Here is a 19835-nt window from a genome sequence, read left to right as displayed (position 1 = left end):
ATTTCAAATATATAATATGTAAAAGGAGGGAGTGGTATATAGCGTAAATAAAACACATGTAACTGTTATTAAAAACTTGATTATTTGGAAAAGCGTAACACATCCATTTACTGCGTACTGTCAAAACAAAAAAATAGGTTTTCATACTTCGATAAACACAAGTCAACTTAATTCTTAAACAGCAAAGTTTGCGGTGTTCGTAAAATAAAAAAAACATCATTTATTTTCACATTTTACTATTTTTTTCCTTAAATTATATTTTGAAATTTTATCAAACACCTAAGAGTACATTATATAAATGCATCTCAACAATGCCCATGATTTCAGAAGACTATGTTTTTAGCTAATCCAAGTGCAAATATTTTACAATTTAAATGTACTGAGAAATTTAGTTTACTGGACGGCTGGTAAGATTATAATCCTCATTATTAAAATAGCGGAAACTTATAATAACAGTTTAAAATAAAAATTCAATATTCTTTTCAAAATGATCTTCATTTCTATTAATTCTCAGTGTATTTAAATTGTATAAAATATTTCGAAATCGCTGAAAACGCAAAAAAGGACGAAATATAGAAAATAAATCTCGCTTGCAAGGTATTAAAATTAAATATCTAACTACGCTTAGCGAACTAAGTTAGAATGTATTGCATTTTTCCTAAATCGTGTTATAGTTACAGAATATATTCATTTATATATTTTTTTGCTTAAAGTAAAAAAAAACTGCTCACAGAAAAAAATAATGCACTATTCGTGTGCGTAAAAATTATAGATTTTCTATTTTGTTTATTTTCATATATTATTTAAAATAAATGTAAATTTATTCCCTATGTGATGTTGAAAAATATTATACACTTGTCAAAGTCATGTTTACTTTAGAGGCAGATAAAAACGGGCAGTGATATAATACATAAAATATTTATTATGCATATCATAATAATATACAAATGCAGATATATAAATGCATTTATAGTCAAACAATTATTTATTTTCAGATATAAATATCTTGAAATAAGATCAGGTGCGTAGCAACCGGCAGTCCTGTATGGATGTGAATGAGGCAAGGGAAGTTTGTAAGGATCGTACCAAGTGGCGTCTTGGTCTTTGCCTACCCCTATAAGAAGAGGGCGTGGTATTATGTATGTATGTATACATATTTTTCAACATCACATATCTTTGAATTCGTCAAATATTCCCATTATTTTTATAACAACAGCAAATAAAGTATGTATTTTCACACGGGTTTTCTTACAAACAGCACCTAAGTTTTGACATAAATTTGTTCAGTACACTATCTAAAGTTTCACGGAAAATACTGGATAGACAACGATATATTACACAGGGACAATTATATATAATATTTTGAAAATATCACTTGTCTCTTTTCCTCAGTAGAGTGAAAGAGAAGGACAAATAATACTTTTGATCTATGTATACAATAGGGACGACTACTAATTTTTATTTTTAGCCCGTCAGATAGATAATTAAAAATTATACGACACGTATTTTTTCACCAAGAAACAATCAACAGTGACTTACTTAAAAAGCATTTAAGTTATGGAGTGGGAGCTAATGACGTCACGATGTTGTACATTTCGTACTATAACGTGACGTCATGCGACTTTTCAACTCAATGTATCGCCGTAATTATTTGATTATGTAAAAAAATACGTGTTATTATTTTTCAAAATCTACTAGACGGGCTGAAAAATAAAAATTAGTTGTCATACCTATTGTCTAAGTTTCTATTATAGGTATATGATATGAAGTTCTACTCAGAACACATAGATTAAACTGTTTTGTCAAAATTGTCTAAATAATTTCCTATATATTTATTATAAACATTCTAGTCGAATATTAATATCCATATTGCTTAGAACTCGGATATAATATGAGTGAGTAAATAAAATTTGAAAAAATATAAATTTACATTTTTGAAAATATTTTTTTAACGCTTCGCAAGTATATAAACGTATTATATACATTGTGAAGTGTATACTCCGAAATTTTTTATAGACAGTTATCGATTGAAAATATAAAAGTTTATTATATACCGAATACTTATATTTATGATATTAATAATGGACTTTTCACGAACAATAGAAAAGTTTAGAAAACGTCGAACTAATGTCACTCACTCGTTCACACAAAACCATGGTTTATGTACAATTATTTAACGACCCTAGTGATTTAATAATAATATACTAATGAGTAATAAAGTACGGGGAAATATATAATTTATGTAACACTGATGGATCCGTCGAGATAACTATATAACTCTTGAATTCATATACTTGGACATTTAGAAAGTGCAGTATCAAAATTATCTATATATTTGTTTGTACAAGGTGTAATATGTACCTTCAAGGAAAGAACCTACCACTTTTTTCAAGTCGGTTAAATATACAAGAATAATCTAATTACTATTTACTTACTCAGATTTTATTATTCGTTATAATAAAATTGTACCGCTGTTTTAAATCGTTAATTTGTCGGAGTATTACTTATTCTTATATTAAATAGAAATCATTAACTAATTGTTTAAAAAAATATAACTTTAGTATCAACTACGTGAAGGTTTTGAAATTATACTTAGTAATAAGAGTCGTTGTCAAAAATTATAAGTGAAATCTCACATTGAAATAATGATTATATTTATAGTCCAACAACTTAGTAGAGAGACTTGTATACAAGGTTCGCGGCCGGCAAAACTGTACAAAATTCTGAATTTACAACATCAGTGACCCACAGGACTATGCAGCTGTGTGATACAGCTACATTATTTTGGAAATACCCAGAACTATTTTTTATAAAAATTTAACTTATTAATGTCCCACTGCTGGGCAAGGGTCTCTCAAAATGAGGGAGGGGTTAGCCCTTCAGTCCACCACGCTGGCAAAGTGCAGGGACTTTGCATACCTTCAAGAACTGTTTATAAAGAACTCTCAGGTATGCAAGGTTGCATCACGATGTATTCCTTCACCGTTGGAGCTATATATAATCTTCATAAATCTTGCCAAGGTCCTCTATATTGTCGGACTACAATACATAATACACCTTGTACACAAATATTGTTATACAGTGTAAACACACCCTAAATACAAATAGGGTACAGTCAAGGACGAAAATATCTTATTTTTGGCCCTATAATAATTTGTTTTTATTAATATACAGCTGCCTAAACGTTATTCCGTATCTGGTAACGTCTACTGAGTATTTGTACCAAAGCTAAAGGTTCATTATGAATCTTATCGCTAAAAAATACTATTTTTATGCTTGTATTTTAATATATATCGATAATTATCTCACTCACGCCTTAAATATAATTATGATTGCATCTGTGGACCATACGGGAAGGTTTTCACATAGAATTTTCTAAGAAAATATATCATCAATAAGAAATAGAACACAATTGTTACCGTATAGAAAAATCTGATGATCTACAAGTATACATTAAGATGGTCCACATTAAAAAACCCAACGAGATTTTTATACCGAAAATATCTTTACTTACATAGTATAATAATGCAATACAAATATACAAAATATTGTTTCAGTCGATGACATATTTAACGATTTAGGCAGAGTTCTGAATTTAGATAGAAATAGACAATACTATATAAAAAAGAGAAAAAAATAATAATAAAACAGATTTGTGCTTTTTTGTGAACTTAAATATAAAATACATATGGAACCCTGGAATGTTGAAAATTCGCTCGAAATTAGAACTCTATACGTCTTATGAGCTAGTGATAAAATGCAATTCGCGACGGGACTAGTTATCCGCTACACATTATTTCACGAAAACAATAAAACATTGAATCAAAATAAACTATTTCTAACACTCTTTCAATCGAGTGTACTTTCAACAGATACTTGTACGAGAAAACGTACTTCAAACGTGGATTTGCGTGTAAATAAAAAAAGGGTAAAACATAATCAATTTCAATAAAATAACATGTAGACAGAAGTCGTCGCGATTTCTTTATAATGACAATAATGGTTACAAATCGAATTTTTAATTGTAAACTAAAAATGGATTTTCAAAGTTACGCCAATTATAAAAAAAGTTTAACACTTATGAACAACATCATGTTATAAATACGTTCAGTGTATTAGAAACACGCTGTATAAGCTCAAGTACCATAAAAAATCAAGTTATGAGTAGGTATAAGATCTAATTATATCAGAAATTCTGAATTGCATTATCTTGGTTCCTTAAAACTAATTACAATAGCATTTTTAATACACTGAACATGTCTGAAATTAACTCCGTCGATCGAAAATCATTATTTGGATCGTCGAAGTGTTGGTACTGTATACAATTCCCTATAATTTATTAATAATAATATTGAATAAGATGGTCGGCGCGGGCGCTGCGGACGTGCTGTTCACGGGTTCTGATTCAACCTGCGTACAACGGAACGGGTGAGCGAAACGACCAATCAGGTGAATCGCCCCCCTCTTCCCTTCCGGCTCGGTTTAGGCACAAGCTTGTTAATTCACTCACTGCTAGGATTGCCATAATATTATGTTGAAACGATTGGCAAATGTAGAGTAAACGCTATATAGGAAGGTTTATAACATACCTATCTTTGTGAGTCGTAGTTTAGAGCAAAAAAAAGCAGTTGAAAGTGACGTGACAGCGTCACGGTAACGGTAAAAACAACCCCTATGGCAATCCTAATATCTCGCCGCAACACAAGATGCACAATACTAAACGCAACTCCCTCCGTTATAAAGTAATAAAAAAAAATCAAAACACGTACAAAAGTCCGTCACGTTGCAATCAAAGGGTTGTGGAATAGACTAGAAGCGTTATGTTACCGGTAGAGGTCGCGACCGTCGACATACGTTAGTAGAAGCGTACGGTTAGCTAACAAATAATCCGCAACGAGGGGGATGCACGAGACATGAACATTTGAACATTACAAACTGATCTTTAAACATTTCCGTACACCTCTTGTGGTCGACGAGGCAAAATACTTACATTACTTATTCAATCTATCGACAAAGCACTACGGACAACACTCAAAGCATGTAGGCGTGGCGTCTGTGGCCTTAGCTCACACTTTTGTTTAGCATAAACTAAAAAAAAATAAGGTAAAAAAAATAAGGGGAGTATGTCATGCTTTGATACTAAATAACTACTGAGTGGGGACTTTAGCGCGGTCACCGGTATTACGAGTGCGACGAAACGGGAGGTAGGTAGCATCGTGCATCCCCTGCGTTGACGCGAGTATACAAACAAAAAGAAAGAGCTCGGAATATTTAGAGGGAGACAATTTGATCTTAAGAAATAATAATAAAAAAAAAGAAATAAATAAACACACAATGATTCACACATACGACACATAACGAATGGGTTAATAGTGACAAGTTAGAGACAGTGTGTCTATGGTGTACTTATTTACAACAAAAGTAATAACAAGTAACCTAAGTCGTGACACGGATTACTTGGAGCTGCTCTGAAAATGTTTTTTTCTTAAAAAAAGCTTTAAATACAGATTAAACCGTGCTATTTTCAGTGTACAATACAATTTAGTAAAAAAATAAACAAAAAGTAACAAAACAAAAAAATATTTTCGATAGCTCCATTAGTTGATCCATTATAATTTATATTTCAGTAAGACGAGTCCTCTCCACAACCCTTTTTAAACAAAATACTATAAAGTTTGGTGTCCCATGTTGGGCGCCAGTACTAGGTCACTATCATACAATATCACTAGTTATATTAAATGTGAATGAAAGGTGATAAGGTGCATGGAAGCTGTGTCGCTAACATTGATGCTTAGCGTGAAATAGCCAATATGATGCGTAAAAGACGTTTTGTTCAAAATAAAAATTAAAAATAAATTTCAAAACGCCTTTTGCAATGAATTCTAATAGCGAGCTAGCTGCAAGCTTAGCTAACTTGTATAGATATAACGAAAATAATAACATCACCGAAATAATAATAATTAATAATAAAATAATAAGGTTTGGGTTAGTCACTTATGGCTGGGTGTATGTTATGGAGTAAATAAATGTGTTATTTACGACAGTTATACCACGTAGAGCCCATGGGATACAAGTAAGACAATTAGAATTACATAAAGACCTACTATGTAGTATATAGTCTAATAAGTAATGTCCTATTGTCTTGTCCTGCATATAAATATATACCCATAAATCTATGTTTGGTAACGTACTTATTGAGTATCTAAAAGGTCTAAATTAGATTTATTCGAGGTAAATGAATGCCCCTAAAAATGTGTACTTTTAGAACTGCAATCCACGTTATGATACCTATGTAGTAGTAATTATTTCAAATCATTGTTTTTAAATAAATACCTACAAAGCTTATTGTACTTTCGAAGGACCCTGAAACTACCAAATTCGTTAAAAAGCTCACTAACAGTGTAAGTTATACTGATTCATATATCGTTTTATCACTACGGAGAATAACTTTACTTTCAACTTAAACAGAAGCATAACTATAGTTGTAAAAAGTCTATTATCTCTTAAGAAACTTGCTCAAAAATTAGCCCTAAGACTCAATAAGTACGTTACAATAATGACGTCATAATTATATACAAGTGGGGGGTGTGTGGTGGTGGGGGGTGGTGATGGTACGTACCGCTTGGAGAAGCGCGAGGACAGCTTGGAGAAGAAGGAGGGCCGCGCCTGGTGCGGGGAGCCGCCGTCGCCGTATGCGCCGCCCGACGAGCCGCGGGACCGGGTCTGACCTGCAGATAAAAATAAAAGATTTACATTGAGTTTCTTCAGAAAATTAGGCAAGTATCTTAGTAGAACAAGGTTAAGAAAATAATGTAATGAAAATAACTTACAACGTAAGTAGGTACATATAAGTAGTCACAGTAGATAAGTCGTATACGTTCACAGGCTAACTTATTAGTTATGAAAACGTTTACTTTTTTTACTAAATAACTAAAAAATAAATTGTCATGAAAATATTTGGTATTAATTACAAATAGAAAGAAGAAATCAAAAAGAAAACATTTTTTGTCATAATGTTTCTCGTCCTCATTACAAAACCTCCAATTTAACATAGCAAACTTGAAGAGACACGTAATTCAATGTATTAAATCCACGATTATCTAAATTACTTTTAAAGGAGGTATACTTAAAGAGTACATACCTGAGTGAAAGGTGGACCTGGAGGGCACATTCCTGGGGAAGACCAGCGGGTTGGGGAACTCGCGTCGAGCGCCCGTGCCGGTGGCGCCGCCGCCCGTCGTCGACACTTGAGAATTCAGGCTGAAAACACATCACAACAACACATTATATACCAATCACACACTACATACTGCTACTGGGAACGTTCTCACTAAAATGTGCCGCTAATATATAAACAAATAATAAATTGAGCCCACAGCTCTCTATACAAAAATAATATAAATAAATAATAAATATAAAAATAATAAGTGATTCTACTATTATTTACAAATATTACCACTACCGCTACAAGTGAGTTATAATCTACATTATAATATTTTTGTTAGTGACACACAAGCGTATAAAACAGCCTTTTTAAACTACCACATAAACCTGGAAAAAGCGAAAATGAAAAAGAACAATCCAAGAACTGAACCCAATACCCTACATCGTGGAAACATTTTGTTAGTACAAGTATAATTTAATAATAAGCCAATCAGAAAGAAACCAAAAATACTATGAAAAAGTTAAATACAATGTGCTTTTCTGAACCAAAAAAAGTGCTATGAAATATTGTTGTAAATCACATAATATCCTGCAAAGCTAAAAGCCGCTGAATGTTTCAAAATCAAATGAAAATCACCTCTATAATACCGAAAACAACAAAACAAAAAAATCTAAACCGGATTTTTATCAACACAACTTTTTTCGGTGAATAATTTTATCTTTTTGCCAGATTAACCATACCAAGGAGCGTAGAATAACCTAAGGTTTCTGTCGTACATTTATTAGCGGAAGCGTTTAGCGCGGTTAGCGTTTCAACTCATATAAGAAAATGATATTGATAGATAAACTACTACTAAATGTACTCTGAAACAGGGAGTAAGTGATATTTAAACTACTATGGCACAAGCGACACAGTTACTGCATAAAAAAAATATTAAATCCATTAGGTACTCTATCCCACTGTCAGGCAAGGGTCTCCCACCCGGAATCAGGGAGCGGCTATCTCTTAGCCATTATAATCTGCCAAAATGGCCAACCCCCGGTTCCTGAAGTACATTTAGCGTTAGTTTATTCATTCAATAACATTTAAATTAATTAAAAAGCGCTATTGAATAGATAAACTACCGCTAAATGTAACTCAGAAACCGGGCATAAGTTATTCACCGAAGAAAATAGTCTGAATAAATCGGTTTTCTATGAATCTCTTTTCTCGTAGCAAGCAAGCCGATCGAATGGAACCCAATTGAGACCGAAGCGATGTAAAATAAAATCAGCGCAAAGCTACTCCAAATGCTGTGTCCAACCGCAGGAAGCGAACAATCTGCCACTAAGTACCACGACACATGGTGCCCGGAGGGTTTAAAGTACCGTTTTATAGTATTAGATAGTTTGCAGTACCGCAGTGCAATACTATTTTAATTCTGGTATACTATTTTCCACAATTATACGTATTCATATCTTGCTTCGATTTGTTTATCGTTTTCGAAGTAATACTGATTATAGTTACATTTGATCTGTACAGAGTTTTCTTGACTTATTGAACAGCTCAATAAAATAATATTTATTTTAATATTATTAACGAAAAATGCAAAAAAAAGTTCAAGTATCCCCAAAAACGGTGACAAAAATTGTCACACAAAAATGTATTTTCTATGCACACGGTACTTTAAATTCTCATACTGTAAAAGTGGCATTAAGAACCCATCCGGCGCACGTAGATGAGGCACTAAAGTACCTCGGGCGCGGTTGCGCGAGGTCCCTGGCGGAGGCGTTGTGCGGCTGGGCCTCCGCCCCCAGCGGCGGGGCGCCGCTCGCGGACGAGATAGAGGCGCTCTTCACGTGGGTCTTGCCCGCCGGAGCGGCGCTCGTGCCGTTGCTCCCCCCGCCCGTGCCGTTCTTAGTCTCCGCGGGAGCGCTGCCCACACATGCTTGTTAGTTCGTCCCCGACTCATGCGATTATAACGCTACGGTCGCACATATTAAATATATATCGGATATATACACGTTACATAATAAATATATATGAGTTACGAGAGATAAGTAGTATATTATGAGTTTTAATTGATGGACGTGGTCAAATATCGAGACAAACGATTAAGAATGGGGACAACATGAGATAATATTATGGTTTACGTTACACAAAATATAAAGACGAATACAATAGATATTTGGGAATATATTAATGATTAACATTGTCTGCTCGTGGGGCACTTTAAAGTGCCAGTATGTCAGGGCATACCTACTCCCCAATGTACTGTGTCTTCAGCTCGTACCTGTACCTGCAGGGGGAGTGTATGGGGCGGGGGGGTGTACCTGGGCGCGTCATGCGGCGTGGTGGGTTGCGGCGGCGCGTCGTAGGTCTGCGTGCGGCGCGCGCCGCCCGTCAGCGTGCGCGAGCGCGGCTCCAACTTGGGCGCCGCGCTGCTGGGCCGGCTCGTGCTCTGTACCTGGGGGAAGATACACGATACATGAAACCGAGGTCAGCTCCAGAAAAATCACGGTCAAAAAGGTCAAGATAATATAATGTTAACATCATGGACAACGACAAAACTATTGAAATTTCGTTCAGTCCTTACCTCAAAGTGAGATTTAAAAGACATATTTTCTTACTACCATTTCTTAAAAAAAACAAACTGTCTATACTCAGGCCGTTACAAGTGCGAACTACGTGATAATCAAAAGAATCATAGGAATGTGACAATGACATGACTTAGATCGCACGTTTGAAATGGTCTGAGTATAAAAAATAGACATACCTGCATCTGAGCGATCCGCGCTGTGTTCTCTTTGATTGACGCCGAGTCAATTGTATTCTGGAAGGTCATACAAATTAACTAGTAAATACACTTGCAATACTACTGAAACATGTTCTCAAGTAAATATTAGTAAAGTTTTCATTAACAGGAGTGAAATACGCACTTGTCTTTTGAAATTGGACGTCGTGGTGGTCGCCGTTGACGTTGTGTTGTTGGCAGCTGTCGTGGTTGTGCCCACTAGAATGTTACATAAGTTCATAGCTTTAAATATATATTTACTAACACAGGTGAGTATCGATTTTGATGTGCTGATAAGTCTCAAGAATGAAATATAATCAATACGATAGGAATACTTGTGATTTACAATCTCAAAAACAAAAAAAATATACTATTATGAAGAATATAAAGTATACCTACGTATACGCACGTGTTCGTTAAAGATCGTATACGTACAGCCAAAGTGTCGTATAAGAAACGCAACTCTTGCATTGTGCCCATCGAATATATTTAATTAAATACAATAATCCAAATATCTAAATAGTTCACGTAATACATAATGGTGCGACGAGCTAGATTAGTTTTTTTTCCATAGCTCTACATACTACCATGTGTCTTGATTTACGTTGTATAATATGCTATTCAAGTATATTTTAAGATGAAGACTAAGTTTCAAGAAACATAAAAAAATACATGAATACATTTAGCACATCAAAATCAACACCTGTATTAACAAAACAAGTAAAAAGTTATCACAAATAGCCGTGCAAGTAGTGCTATAACATATCCTTTGAAATTTTGTATTGTTTCATAATTCCTTTTGAACATAAAACATGCATGTGTTATTTTAACACTGAATGTATATTGTGTTAAGCCACAATGTTGAGTGCTAAGTACGTGTTAGCTTATATTTGTAAAAGACTATTCATGAAAATTTCCTTTAACATAAATAGTATATTTTGGAAATTTACTTCCAAATATGTTAGTACGATTTTATTAGGCTCGCTATACACATATTCTGGTCGGCACGTTCGTTTTGGCAATATTTACCATACAACAAAACTCGAATCAATTACTACACTTGTTCGACTTGTGCCTTCGGGTCCGATCGTCACAATCCGGTTTAAAACATTCAGGCGCGGCGATGTCAAACGGCTTTTTCCCGAACATTCATATACATATATTTGATTTTGCCGAACGGCTAAGCCGATTAATACCGAACCGAATATGTGTGTGTACACGCCTTGAAGTCTAAACACCCATGAATTTATGCAATTGTAATAAAGAAAAAGCAATTTCGTGTGATGTTAATCGCCAATTTATTGTTGTTAAATGTGTGATTTAGAAGTAAATTAGTTACGATATACCACGCTGTACATAAAGCCAACACTAATTAAAAATATGTTGAACCTTTTCAAAGACAAATTGTATTTTAATAAAGATTAAACAGTTTATTAAATCATCTTTAAAAAGGTATCTGTGTATTTCTTTAGTTCATTTTAGGAGTGCTTAGTAGTTGAACTAAACAAATACTAGTGAATATTTCGTATTTTTATGTGTAAATAAATGTATTTCTGTGTATATAATGTGTTTAAGTAAGTATACACTACACATGGTGTACGAATTACTTAAATAATGTGTAATTTAGTAAGGTGAGAACTAAATCAAACTGAAGTATATTTTGAAACGTTCAATACGTATTGAAACTTGAAAAAAAATTGTGTTGTCTATTTGTGTCAAGACAAACGTATACGTACGTATACCAATCTTACGGGCACGTACGTATACGTTCTCGATCTGATTAAGAGATCTTACTTATGACAATGTTCATTGATCATGTGTGTACGTATATATGTGTTATGCGTATGTGTTGTGTGTTTGTGGTGTGTGGTGTATGGACGTATATATGTGGTGTATGTGTGTGTTTGTTTGTCAGTCAGGCGGTATGTACCTTGCGTCCGCAGCACCTCAGCGCCGGAGGAGGCGCGGCGCGAGGCGGCGGGGCGCGCGGACGCGCTGATGGAGCGCTGCACGCCGCGGTGCGACGGCGAGCCGCCCGCGCCCGCGCCCGACCCTACCGGCACCCACAGCTCAGCCACGATCACAACCCCACAATCTACCCGGCTTATGGCCACAGACCATACGGGACCATTCTTTCCATCGATAGATACTTGTTGTTATATTATAAATCTATATTTTTAATACTTTACCAATTTAAAGGTCCAATATTATCAGGGAACAAATAGCCTGAAGTAGACTAAAGATGAAAAAAATGGCCCCTTAAATCTAACTGGAGTTCTATCAACAAAACTAACTCACTAGCCCTTTTTTAGATGATTTAGCCAAAGTTAGAACTACCCATAAAATAATATACCCGTAAATGCATTTTCACAAAAATTACATTAAAAACAAACTACCCCAAGTTGGAACTTTTAGACAATCATTAAACCCTCATTACAACCAATCATGAAAGACGTTATGAAATGTTACCTTTTCGACTAAGATCCCCCAAACATTTATATACAAAAAAATCATGATAAATTCTCGTATAAAAGACAGACAGTATGTTTTATTAGTAAATATGGTGGTTGTGATCGTTTTGCGAGACGTTAAGCACACAATACACAAGAATAATTATAAAAAGCAGTATTATAGAATGATCCTACTTCATTATAAAAAATATATGACACATTTATTATATAACTTTGTAAACTTCAAAATAAATTATTACCAAAATCAACAGCTGAAAACAAACTTAACTTTCCATCTAAAATACCAGAATAAAAAAGTTATTAAAAATAAGATCGTTTAAAGTTATTAAAAAAAATTGTAATACATTTTCAGGAAGACAACATTTTATTTTTTCAATTTTCAGCTTCAGAAATTGGTAATATTATAAGTACTAACTAAAATATCATATTTTCACGTCATAATAAATTAACTGTCATATATAAATTGTAGTCCGGACAAAACAAATGGTCGTTTCGCGCTTTCTTGAATGATGGATGAAAACCCAGTTAGATATTAAGCTAAGCCTTACCAGAGTAACCTAAGCGCTTAAGAAAGCATAACTACGTTATTCTAAACGCAGTTAACTATCTACTGAATGTAATTTTTTTGGTAAAATAGTAATGTTTGTATGAAATAGCTTCCCAATAATAAATAGCGCGTATTTTTTCTCAATGTTATATTATAAAAGCAATGATATTGCATGTATACAGCTCTGTATATCTTCAAATTTGTCTTTTCTTTATATTACAAAAGGCTTGGAGTCGTTTTTAATTCTCAATGGTTATTTCCCCCAGTATGAATTCGTTATTTCAAGTTTTATAAAGGAAGCAACTAAAAACACCGCATTGTAAATTATTAGGATGATTGTAGATATTTTCTTCAGTTAACTAGTAAATTATATTTAATGCGTTTGGTTGCTCCACTTATAATCATTTTCTACAAGTAGTAGAAGTATGTCAATTTTGTTCTTCATCTTAGAGACTAGTTGAAATTGGCAGCTATAATAGGTCTCTGCACATTGAAATCAGGAATTTTAGTAAAATAATATCACCTGTATCGGTAACAGGTAATGGACAATATGGACACGTATTATTCAAATTACCCGGGCATAAATCTACCCGGATATAAAGTTACCCGGGTATAAAGTTACCCAGGCATAAAGTTACCCAGGTATAAAGTTACCCAGCTATAAAGTTACCCAGCTATAAATTTAGCCGGACATAAATTTACCTGGGCATAAAGTTACCCAGATATAGAGCTACCCGAGCACAACGTTACTTCAATGGCTTTTCCGAGCTCTAAGTCCTGATTTGAATGTAACACAGTTGTCTATAATATAGTCGTAAGTTAGACAGTAGTGTTGTTGTGTGGTACATACCGGCATGAGCGTTGGCGGCGGCGGGCTGCGGCGGCGCGGCGCCGGGCGCGGCCGTGCGCAGCGACAGCGACGAGCCCGAGCGACTGCCGTCCGACTCCGGCTTGGGGAGAGGCACCGATTAGTTACCGACCATTTTTTATTTCTTATTTATTAAAGACAAATCCTGCATTAAGAATTGCTCTCGTGTTGCGGAGTCTTTTACAAACATACAAACAACGGACACAAATATTATTTGTGATTGGCATAATAATTGTTCAATGATGGAATCGAACCCACATCCCGAGGCAATGGTAGCGATGTGGCGACCTAAACCACCGTGCCACAGAGGTAGTCACTTAACACTGTACATATCGCCAAACGATGCTAAATTACAACGATTTTTTAAATCATCTTGGAAAAGAAAGCAGAGGTAATCGCTTGGTTGATAGATCAGTTGGCCGAGTGTAACGCGTCTGCGTCCATTATAAACAAAACTCGTTACTATTACTATTACTATTACATAGCAAATAATAGTTCTATCAAGATTCTTACATTTTTTTCAAAAATAAACAAAACAAAGTTCAATTACATTAATATTATAAATTTCACCAAAATAAGGAAAAGGCAAACGATAGCAGCATTATCATTAAAACGCTTAATAACAAGTCCAATATGTCTGAAATGGGGACTTTGCATACCTTCAAGAACTGTTCTAAAGAACTCTCAGGCATGCAAGGTTGCATCACGATGTTTTCCTTCACCAAGTGTGAACAAGTGACAATTATCCATATCCATACTTCCATACTAATATTATAAATGTGAAAGTAAGTTTGTCTGACTCTTTGTCTGTCTGTTATACAATCACGCCTAAACTACTGAACCAATTTTCATGAAATTTGGTATGGAGATATTTTGATACCAGAGAAAGGACACAGGCTACTTTTAACCGCTGGAAAATTACGCATTCCCATGGGAAAATTCAGGTGGCGGACGAAGTCGCGGGTAAAAGCTAGTTTCCAATAAACATACAACTTGGAAAAGTTATTAGTGTCTTGCCTCGGGTTCGAACCACTTGCGTGGGAGTACTATAAATATTAGGTCGGGGAAAAAGTATTTTCACATTATAGTATGTATGAACTTGTAGTAAAATCTTTTCTCTACACAAAAAAGCTCGATATTTGGTTACCACACGAGCTCACTGAAAGACACCTAATGAATCGTGTACTCATTTGTGATTGAAGCCAAAGAGATTTTATTGCAAGTTCATACATACTATAATGCGGAAAGACTTTTTCCCCGACCTAATATATAAAATAAAAAGTGTCATATACTCACATCGGTACTTTTCCTCCCGAGCAGCAGATAGGTAGCGAACACATCGTCATATTTCGCCTCGGCGAGCGAGTACTCGATCTCTTGCCGGTTGTAGCCCAGGCAAACTAGCGCCTCTGCGCAACACAAACTACGTTACAACTACGTCACGCACATTTAACATACAAACATGGATGCAATTTGTAAAAACACAACAAACATGCTCGATTAGAATTAATAAAAAAATACTTTTTATCATTCCGAATAGATTTTTACGCATCGATATTCAAGTTATTATGTTCTTCTATCTGTACTTGTTTATTAATATATTTAAATTAGAAGTTTCCCCTTAATCTTTCTCTTCATTAATATAGTTCAATCATAACTTTTTCCAAAATCTTTCTCAAGGAGAGTCTGTTCCTTTGAGAAATCTATCTCAAATATAACCTCTGTTCAGAAACTCAATAGTTAAACAATGAATAAGGCTCCATTTCCACGTAGAACGTGAAAGGTAACTAAGGTAACTAAAGGTAATATGCGAAGAAAATCTCCACCAATAGGTATCACTACAACAATTAGTCGTGCTATTGGGTAGTTGACTGGGTTAACGAAAAATTATTAAATTATTATTCGTAAAAGTTTCATATAAAATGTCCAGGCTATGTCATTTTGCTGGTAAATGGTGTTGAAATTATAATTACTACATACAAATATTTTATTAGGCACTCATTTGATACCAACGAAAATAAGAAACTATGACGTCACTATTTCGTATTCCTATACTAAAATTTATTTTTGACATTTCATAAAGAGAAGTTGATTTGACTGGTAGTCATCTACCCTATTATGACAAATTAAAGTTCAATTCAATTAAATTAAAGTCAATCAATTAAAGTCTTATTAACGAGGATTTACTTTGCATACTACCTCGTTACCTACATCCATTATGGAATCAGGCCTTAGAAGCGGGGAATCAGGGAGAAATATATTCCAAACTGTTTGTTATAGAAAATACAAGTAGTATAAATACTAAACATCAAATTTTGACTAAACATTTAGGTACTAAAGTATTTTTTCTGTAATAAACTAACACTTATACTAATAGCATTCCATTTAACACAACATTTAAAATTTCCTCATCTACACATTTATCACGATACGTTTAAGCATTCAATTAATAAAGTTAAATAAAAATATAAAGCTTGAAATACCTTGTATTAAGGTATAATAATTTTGTTATTAAAGCAGGTAACGCGTGCATGTTATTCAGAAATAAAACACGAGACATTTATGCAAATAAATAAATATAATGATGATTCTGTCTTGTTGTAATAATGGATCTCTTTGATAAATAAGTAATAAATTCTCTTAATTTGTTATAACAATATTGAGATAGAAGAATTTAAGCAATTAGAAGTAGGTATATTTTAGCACAAATACTTGTGCCTACAGTACCTACTGTTAGTCACATATTTCACATTGTCTTTCGAATTATAAAATTACTATTTATGTACGGAATATTGATCAAACAACAATTTGTATATAAGACAGAAAACTGATGATGAAATACTCATAAATTTTACTGTCAATTTGCAACTAGTGTGTCGATCAAGAAATAAGTAAATTCATTGTCGTGAATAAGCGTGGATAAGTTAAAAGTTATTTATATAAAGGTTTTTTTTTAAGAAAGTACGACAAGACAGAACACCATCATTCCCCAAAAAGATAAATAAATAGTACTAGAAACAAAAACCCCCTGGTTAACCCAGTTGACGTACCAACTTGCGCTGTGCCAATAGTTCGCATGGAACAGATACAACATTTCTTTACCAAATCATAGTAAGTCCAATGTAATTATTAGCGGAAATTAATTAGCATTTTTAGTTAGCTATAAACATGTGCTATATAGCATGCCTTGTGAATGTCAAAGCTTAATTTTGTTAGTATATTTTTAGTAATCATGTTAAAATTTCTGTTTAACATATTCAAATGAATGAATATGAAACCTTATGTATATAAAATTACATTTTGCTTTTTTGTAATAATAAAGTGTTTGTTACTAACTGCTCAAGTGACTTGTAATAGTAACGAAATATATAATTTAATTTGTTATAACCCACAATAACCCTTAACCCTCATTCAATTTTCATATCAAAATTTTGGTTTTGATCACGTGCAGCGTAAACTGAGAAAGCCGAGTGTAATTATCAAAAAAACCATTGAAAAGTTATTGATTTGTGAATAAATATTTCTTGTATAAAAATTTAAAGACCTATTAAATTTCAATTATCGGTTAAAGTTAAGTCAAGGTCGTAAAGGTCGAGGTCATTTTAGAAAGTTAAGGTCAGAATTAAAAATAACTTTTCTTTAAATTAGATTAGTGAGTCAAGTTCAATGTCATGAGCGTACAATGTTGAAACGCGATACATTATGTATTTACTTTAGTATTTAGTGGTATATCGACAATCAGTCAAAGTCAGGGTCACGTCAAGATATAAAAGTTAATAATAATATAGGAGACTATAAATAATTTAGTTTTCAATTAATCAATTTAAATTTTTAGGTCAATATTTAGACCTACAAAAATATCTTTTCAATCAGTTAAAATAATCTTCCTTTTAGACCTAATTTGAAAGTATCATTTACTTTCAAGTTCAAAGTCACTAACCAAGGTCACGTCTAAAGGTCAAGGTCACCAAAGGTCAAATCAATAAGTTAACGTTAGAATTTTCCCATGCATTCTAATACTCGTACGAATCAGTTTGCGCTGCACACGATTTCGGCCTAAATAGTATAAACAGTACATACTGTATGCTCTCTCACCTATCCGCTTATGGTCTTTGAAGTCCTGCTGCGGTTCTACATAAGGCCTTAGCTCATCGTCTTCGTAGCCTGTGTTCATCCATTTGTCTCTCATTATACTCTCGAGGGACGCCCGCTTGGCAGGGTTCAGTACTAAGAATTTCTTTAGTAGGTTTTCACAGTCGGTTGACATGTAGAAGGGTATTCTGAAATGATGTAAAAGATCGAGTTTGAGTAAAAATTTAGCTATTTTGTAACTCCTGACGCAAAATGAGGGGTGCTATAAGTTTGACGTATCTGTCTGTGTGTCTGTCTGCCTGTGGCATCATAACTCCCGAACGAATGCAGTGATTTCATTGTTATAAATATTTGAAGTTTGTTTATTGAAGAGATTTGCTATATAGATGGGTGCCCTTTGTGTACTAGGCTAGGTGCTTTTCGTCAAGGTGCTATTCGAACGGGTGCTTTAGATGGACTACCTCAAAATGGCCAATCAACATCTCTTGCCTATATCAAGATGTTATGGTATTGTACCTGTACTTTCCGCGCAGCACTCTCTCCCGCAGCTCGCGCAGCGTGGAGCCGTCGAAAGGCAGCGAGCCCGACACCAGCGTGTACAGGATCACGCCCAGCGACCACACGTCCACCTCCGGACCGTCGTACTTCTTGCCTGCAAACACACCAACACACACATGATTAAAACATTGGTCTATACAACATTTTACTATGTTTTATTTCATAATTATTCTCTGGTCTTTTCCTAATCCCATGGCGTGTTTTTATGAAAAAAGATGTACATATTAGCCTTACAAAAGCCAGTATTAAATGAAGCTTTATATAAAGAAACCTAAATAGCCACTCATTCAACTATATTCCATATGCAATACTTATCTACATAAATAATGAATAGCATCCAATATTACTTGAATACTACAAGTGTAGACTTAAAATTACCATTTTGAGTACATTTGCTTGCATTGGCACATTTAGAATTAAGAAAGGGCGTGGTCTGCGTTTTAACCTGGCTTAAGTTCATTCTGTCTAGCTTGTGTCTTAAAAACTTTTTCACCACTCTGGTGCCATGCAAAGTAATTTATGACACTATTTTGTTACTGCTTATAGTCTGGGCATTTTACCTTGGAAGAGTTCAGGCGCGGCGTATGGCGGACTGCCGCAGAAGGTGTCGAGCTTGGCTCCCGGCGTGAACTCGTTGGAGAAGCCAAAGTCCGCGATCTTGATGTTCATCTCGCCGTCCAGCAACAGATTCTCCGCCTGGAACACAAATACATGAAATTAGGGGATTATTTGACATATACCTGTACCATTTATGCTTCAAGCTTTTGTGACCATTACTAGTCTGCACATAATTCACTTTAGAACAAAAACGTTAATAAAAATAATGTACTAGGAGCTTGCTTTTTCTCTCTCTCGTTCGCATGTACATTATATCTATAGTTGTTATTGTTATAGTAAAGCAAACGTATACATACGAAGGTATACACTCGTATCAGATTCAAGCGTACACGTGCGTGTACGTTAAAAACAACGGCTACCAAATACTAAGAAATCGTGTGATTTATGGCATGATTACTAAATGTTTTTCGCTGATCAATCGCAGTTTTAATAAGGCACCAATATAATATGATGTTCAGTGTTTATAACATTGTTGATACCTTGAGATCTCTGTGTATGATCCTCTTCTGGTGGCAGTACTGTACGGCGGAGACGATCTGCCTGAACTTGGCGCGAGCCTCCTTCTCCTTCATGCGGCCGTGCAGCACCAGGTAGTCGAACACCTGGAACACGATACCAACCAATTTAGTATAAAAAATAAAGTAAAAAGAAAGTAGCAAATGTACTCAGTTTAACCTTAGCCACATTCTATGTAGATTGAAAATTGAAATATCTACATTTTCTTGCGTCATAAACAAGAAATC

General features: G+C 34.4%; 1 protein-coding gene across 20 annotated transcripts in view; it reads right to left on the bottom strand.

Annotated features, from left to right (window-relative positions):
- LOC142984109 (MAP/microtubule affinity-regulating kinase 3-like) overlaps positions 1 to 19835 on the bottom strand; it is a 228717-nt gene that overhangs the window by 4989 nt on the left and 203893 nt on the right. For 11 of the 20 annotated variants that reach the window (XM_076131463.1, XM_076131461.1, XM_076131458.1 and 8 more), the window contains 14 exons: positions 19572 to 19694; positions 19035 to 19170; positions 18433 to 18568; positions 17905 to 18104; positions 16875 to 16889; positions 15121 to 15233; positions 13807 to 13906; positions 11869 to 11991; positions 10084 to 10157; positions 9921 to 9977; positions 9478 to 9611; positions 8900 to 9079; positions 7142 to 7260; positions 6620 to 6728 (listed from right to left, as the gene is read on the bottom strand). In XM_076131463.1, coding sequence (XP_075987578.1) covers positions 6620 to 6728; positions 7142 to 7260; positions 8900 to 9079; positions 9478 to 9611; positions 9921 to 9977; positions 10084 to 10157; positions 11869 to 11991; positions 13807 to 13906; positions 15121 to 15233; positions 16875 to 16889; positions 17905 to 18104; positions 18433 to 18568; positions 19035 to 19170; positions 19572 to 19694 — 1619 coding nt within the window. Of the gene's footprint in view, positions 1 to 61; positions 4411 to 6619; positions 6729 to 7141; positions 7261 to 8899; positions 9080 to 9477; positions 9612 to 9920; positions 9978 to 10083; positions 10158 to 11868; positions 11992 to 13806; positions 13907 to 15120; positions 15234 to 16874; positions 16890 to 17904; positions 18105 to 18432; positions 18569 to 19034; positions 19171 to 19571; positions 19695 to 19835 lie in introns of those variants that run through there. The other 9 variants (XM_076131462.1, XM_076131447.1, XM_076131457.1 and 6 more) reach the window with 9 other exon arrangements.

This window comes from Anticarsia gemmatalis, chromosome 26, assembly GCF_050436995.1.
Source record: "Anticarsia gemmatalis isolate Benzon Research Colony breed Stoneville strain chromosome 26, ilAntGemm2 primary, whole genome shotgun sequence".
Lineage (NCBI taxonomy): Eukaryota > Metazoa > Arthropoda > Insecta > Lepidoptera > Erebidae > Anticarsia > Anticarsia gemmatalis.
Note: the sequence above shows the minus strand (reverse complement) of the source record. Positions and strands in the feature narration are given on the sequence as shown.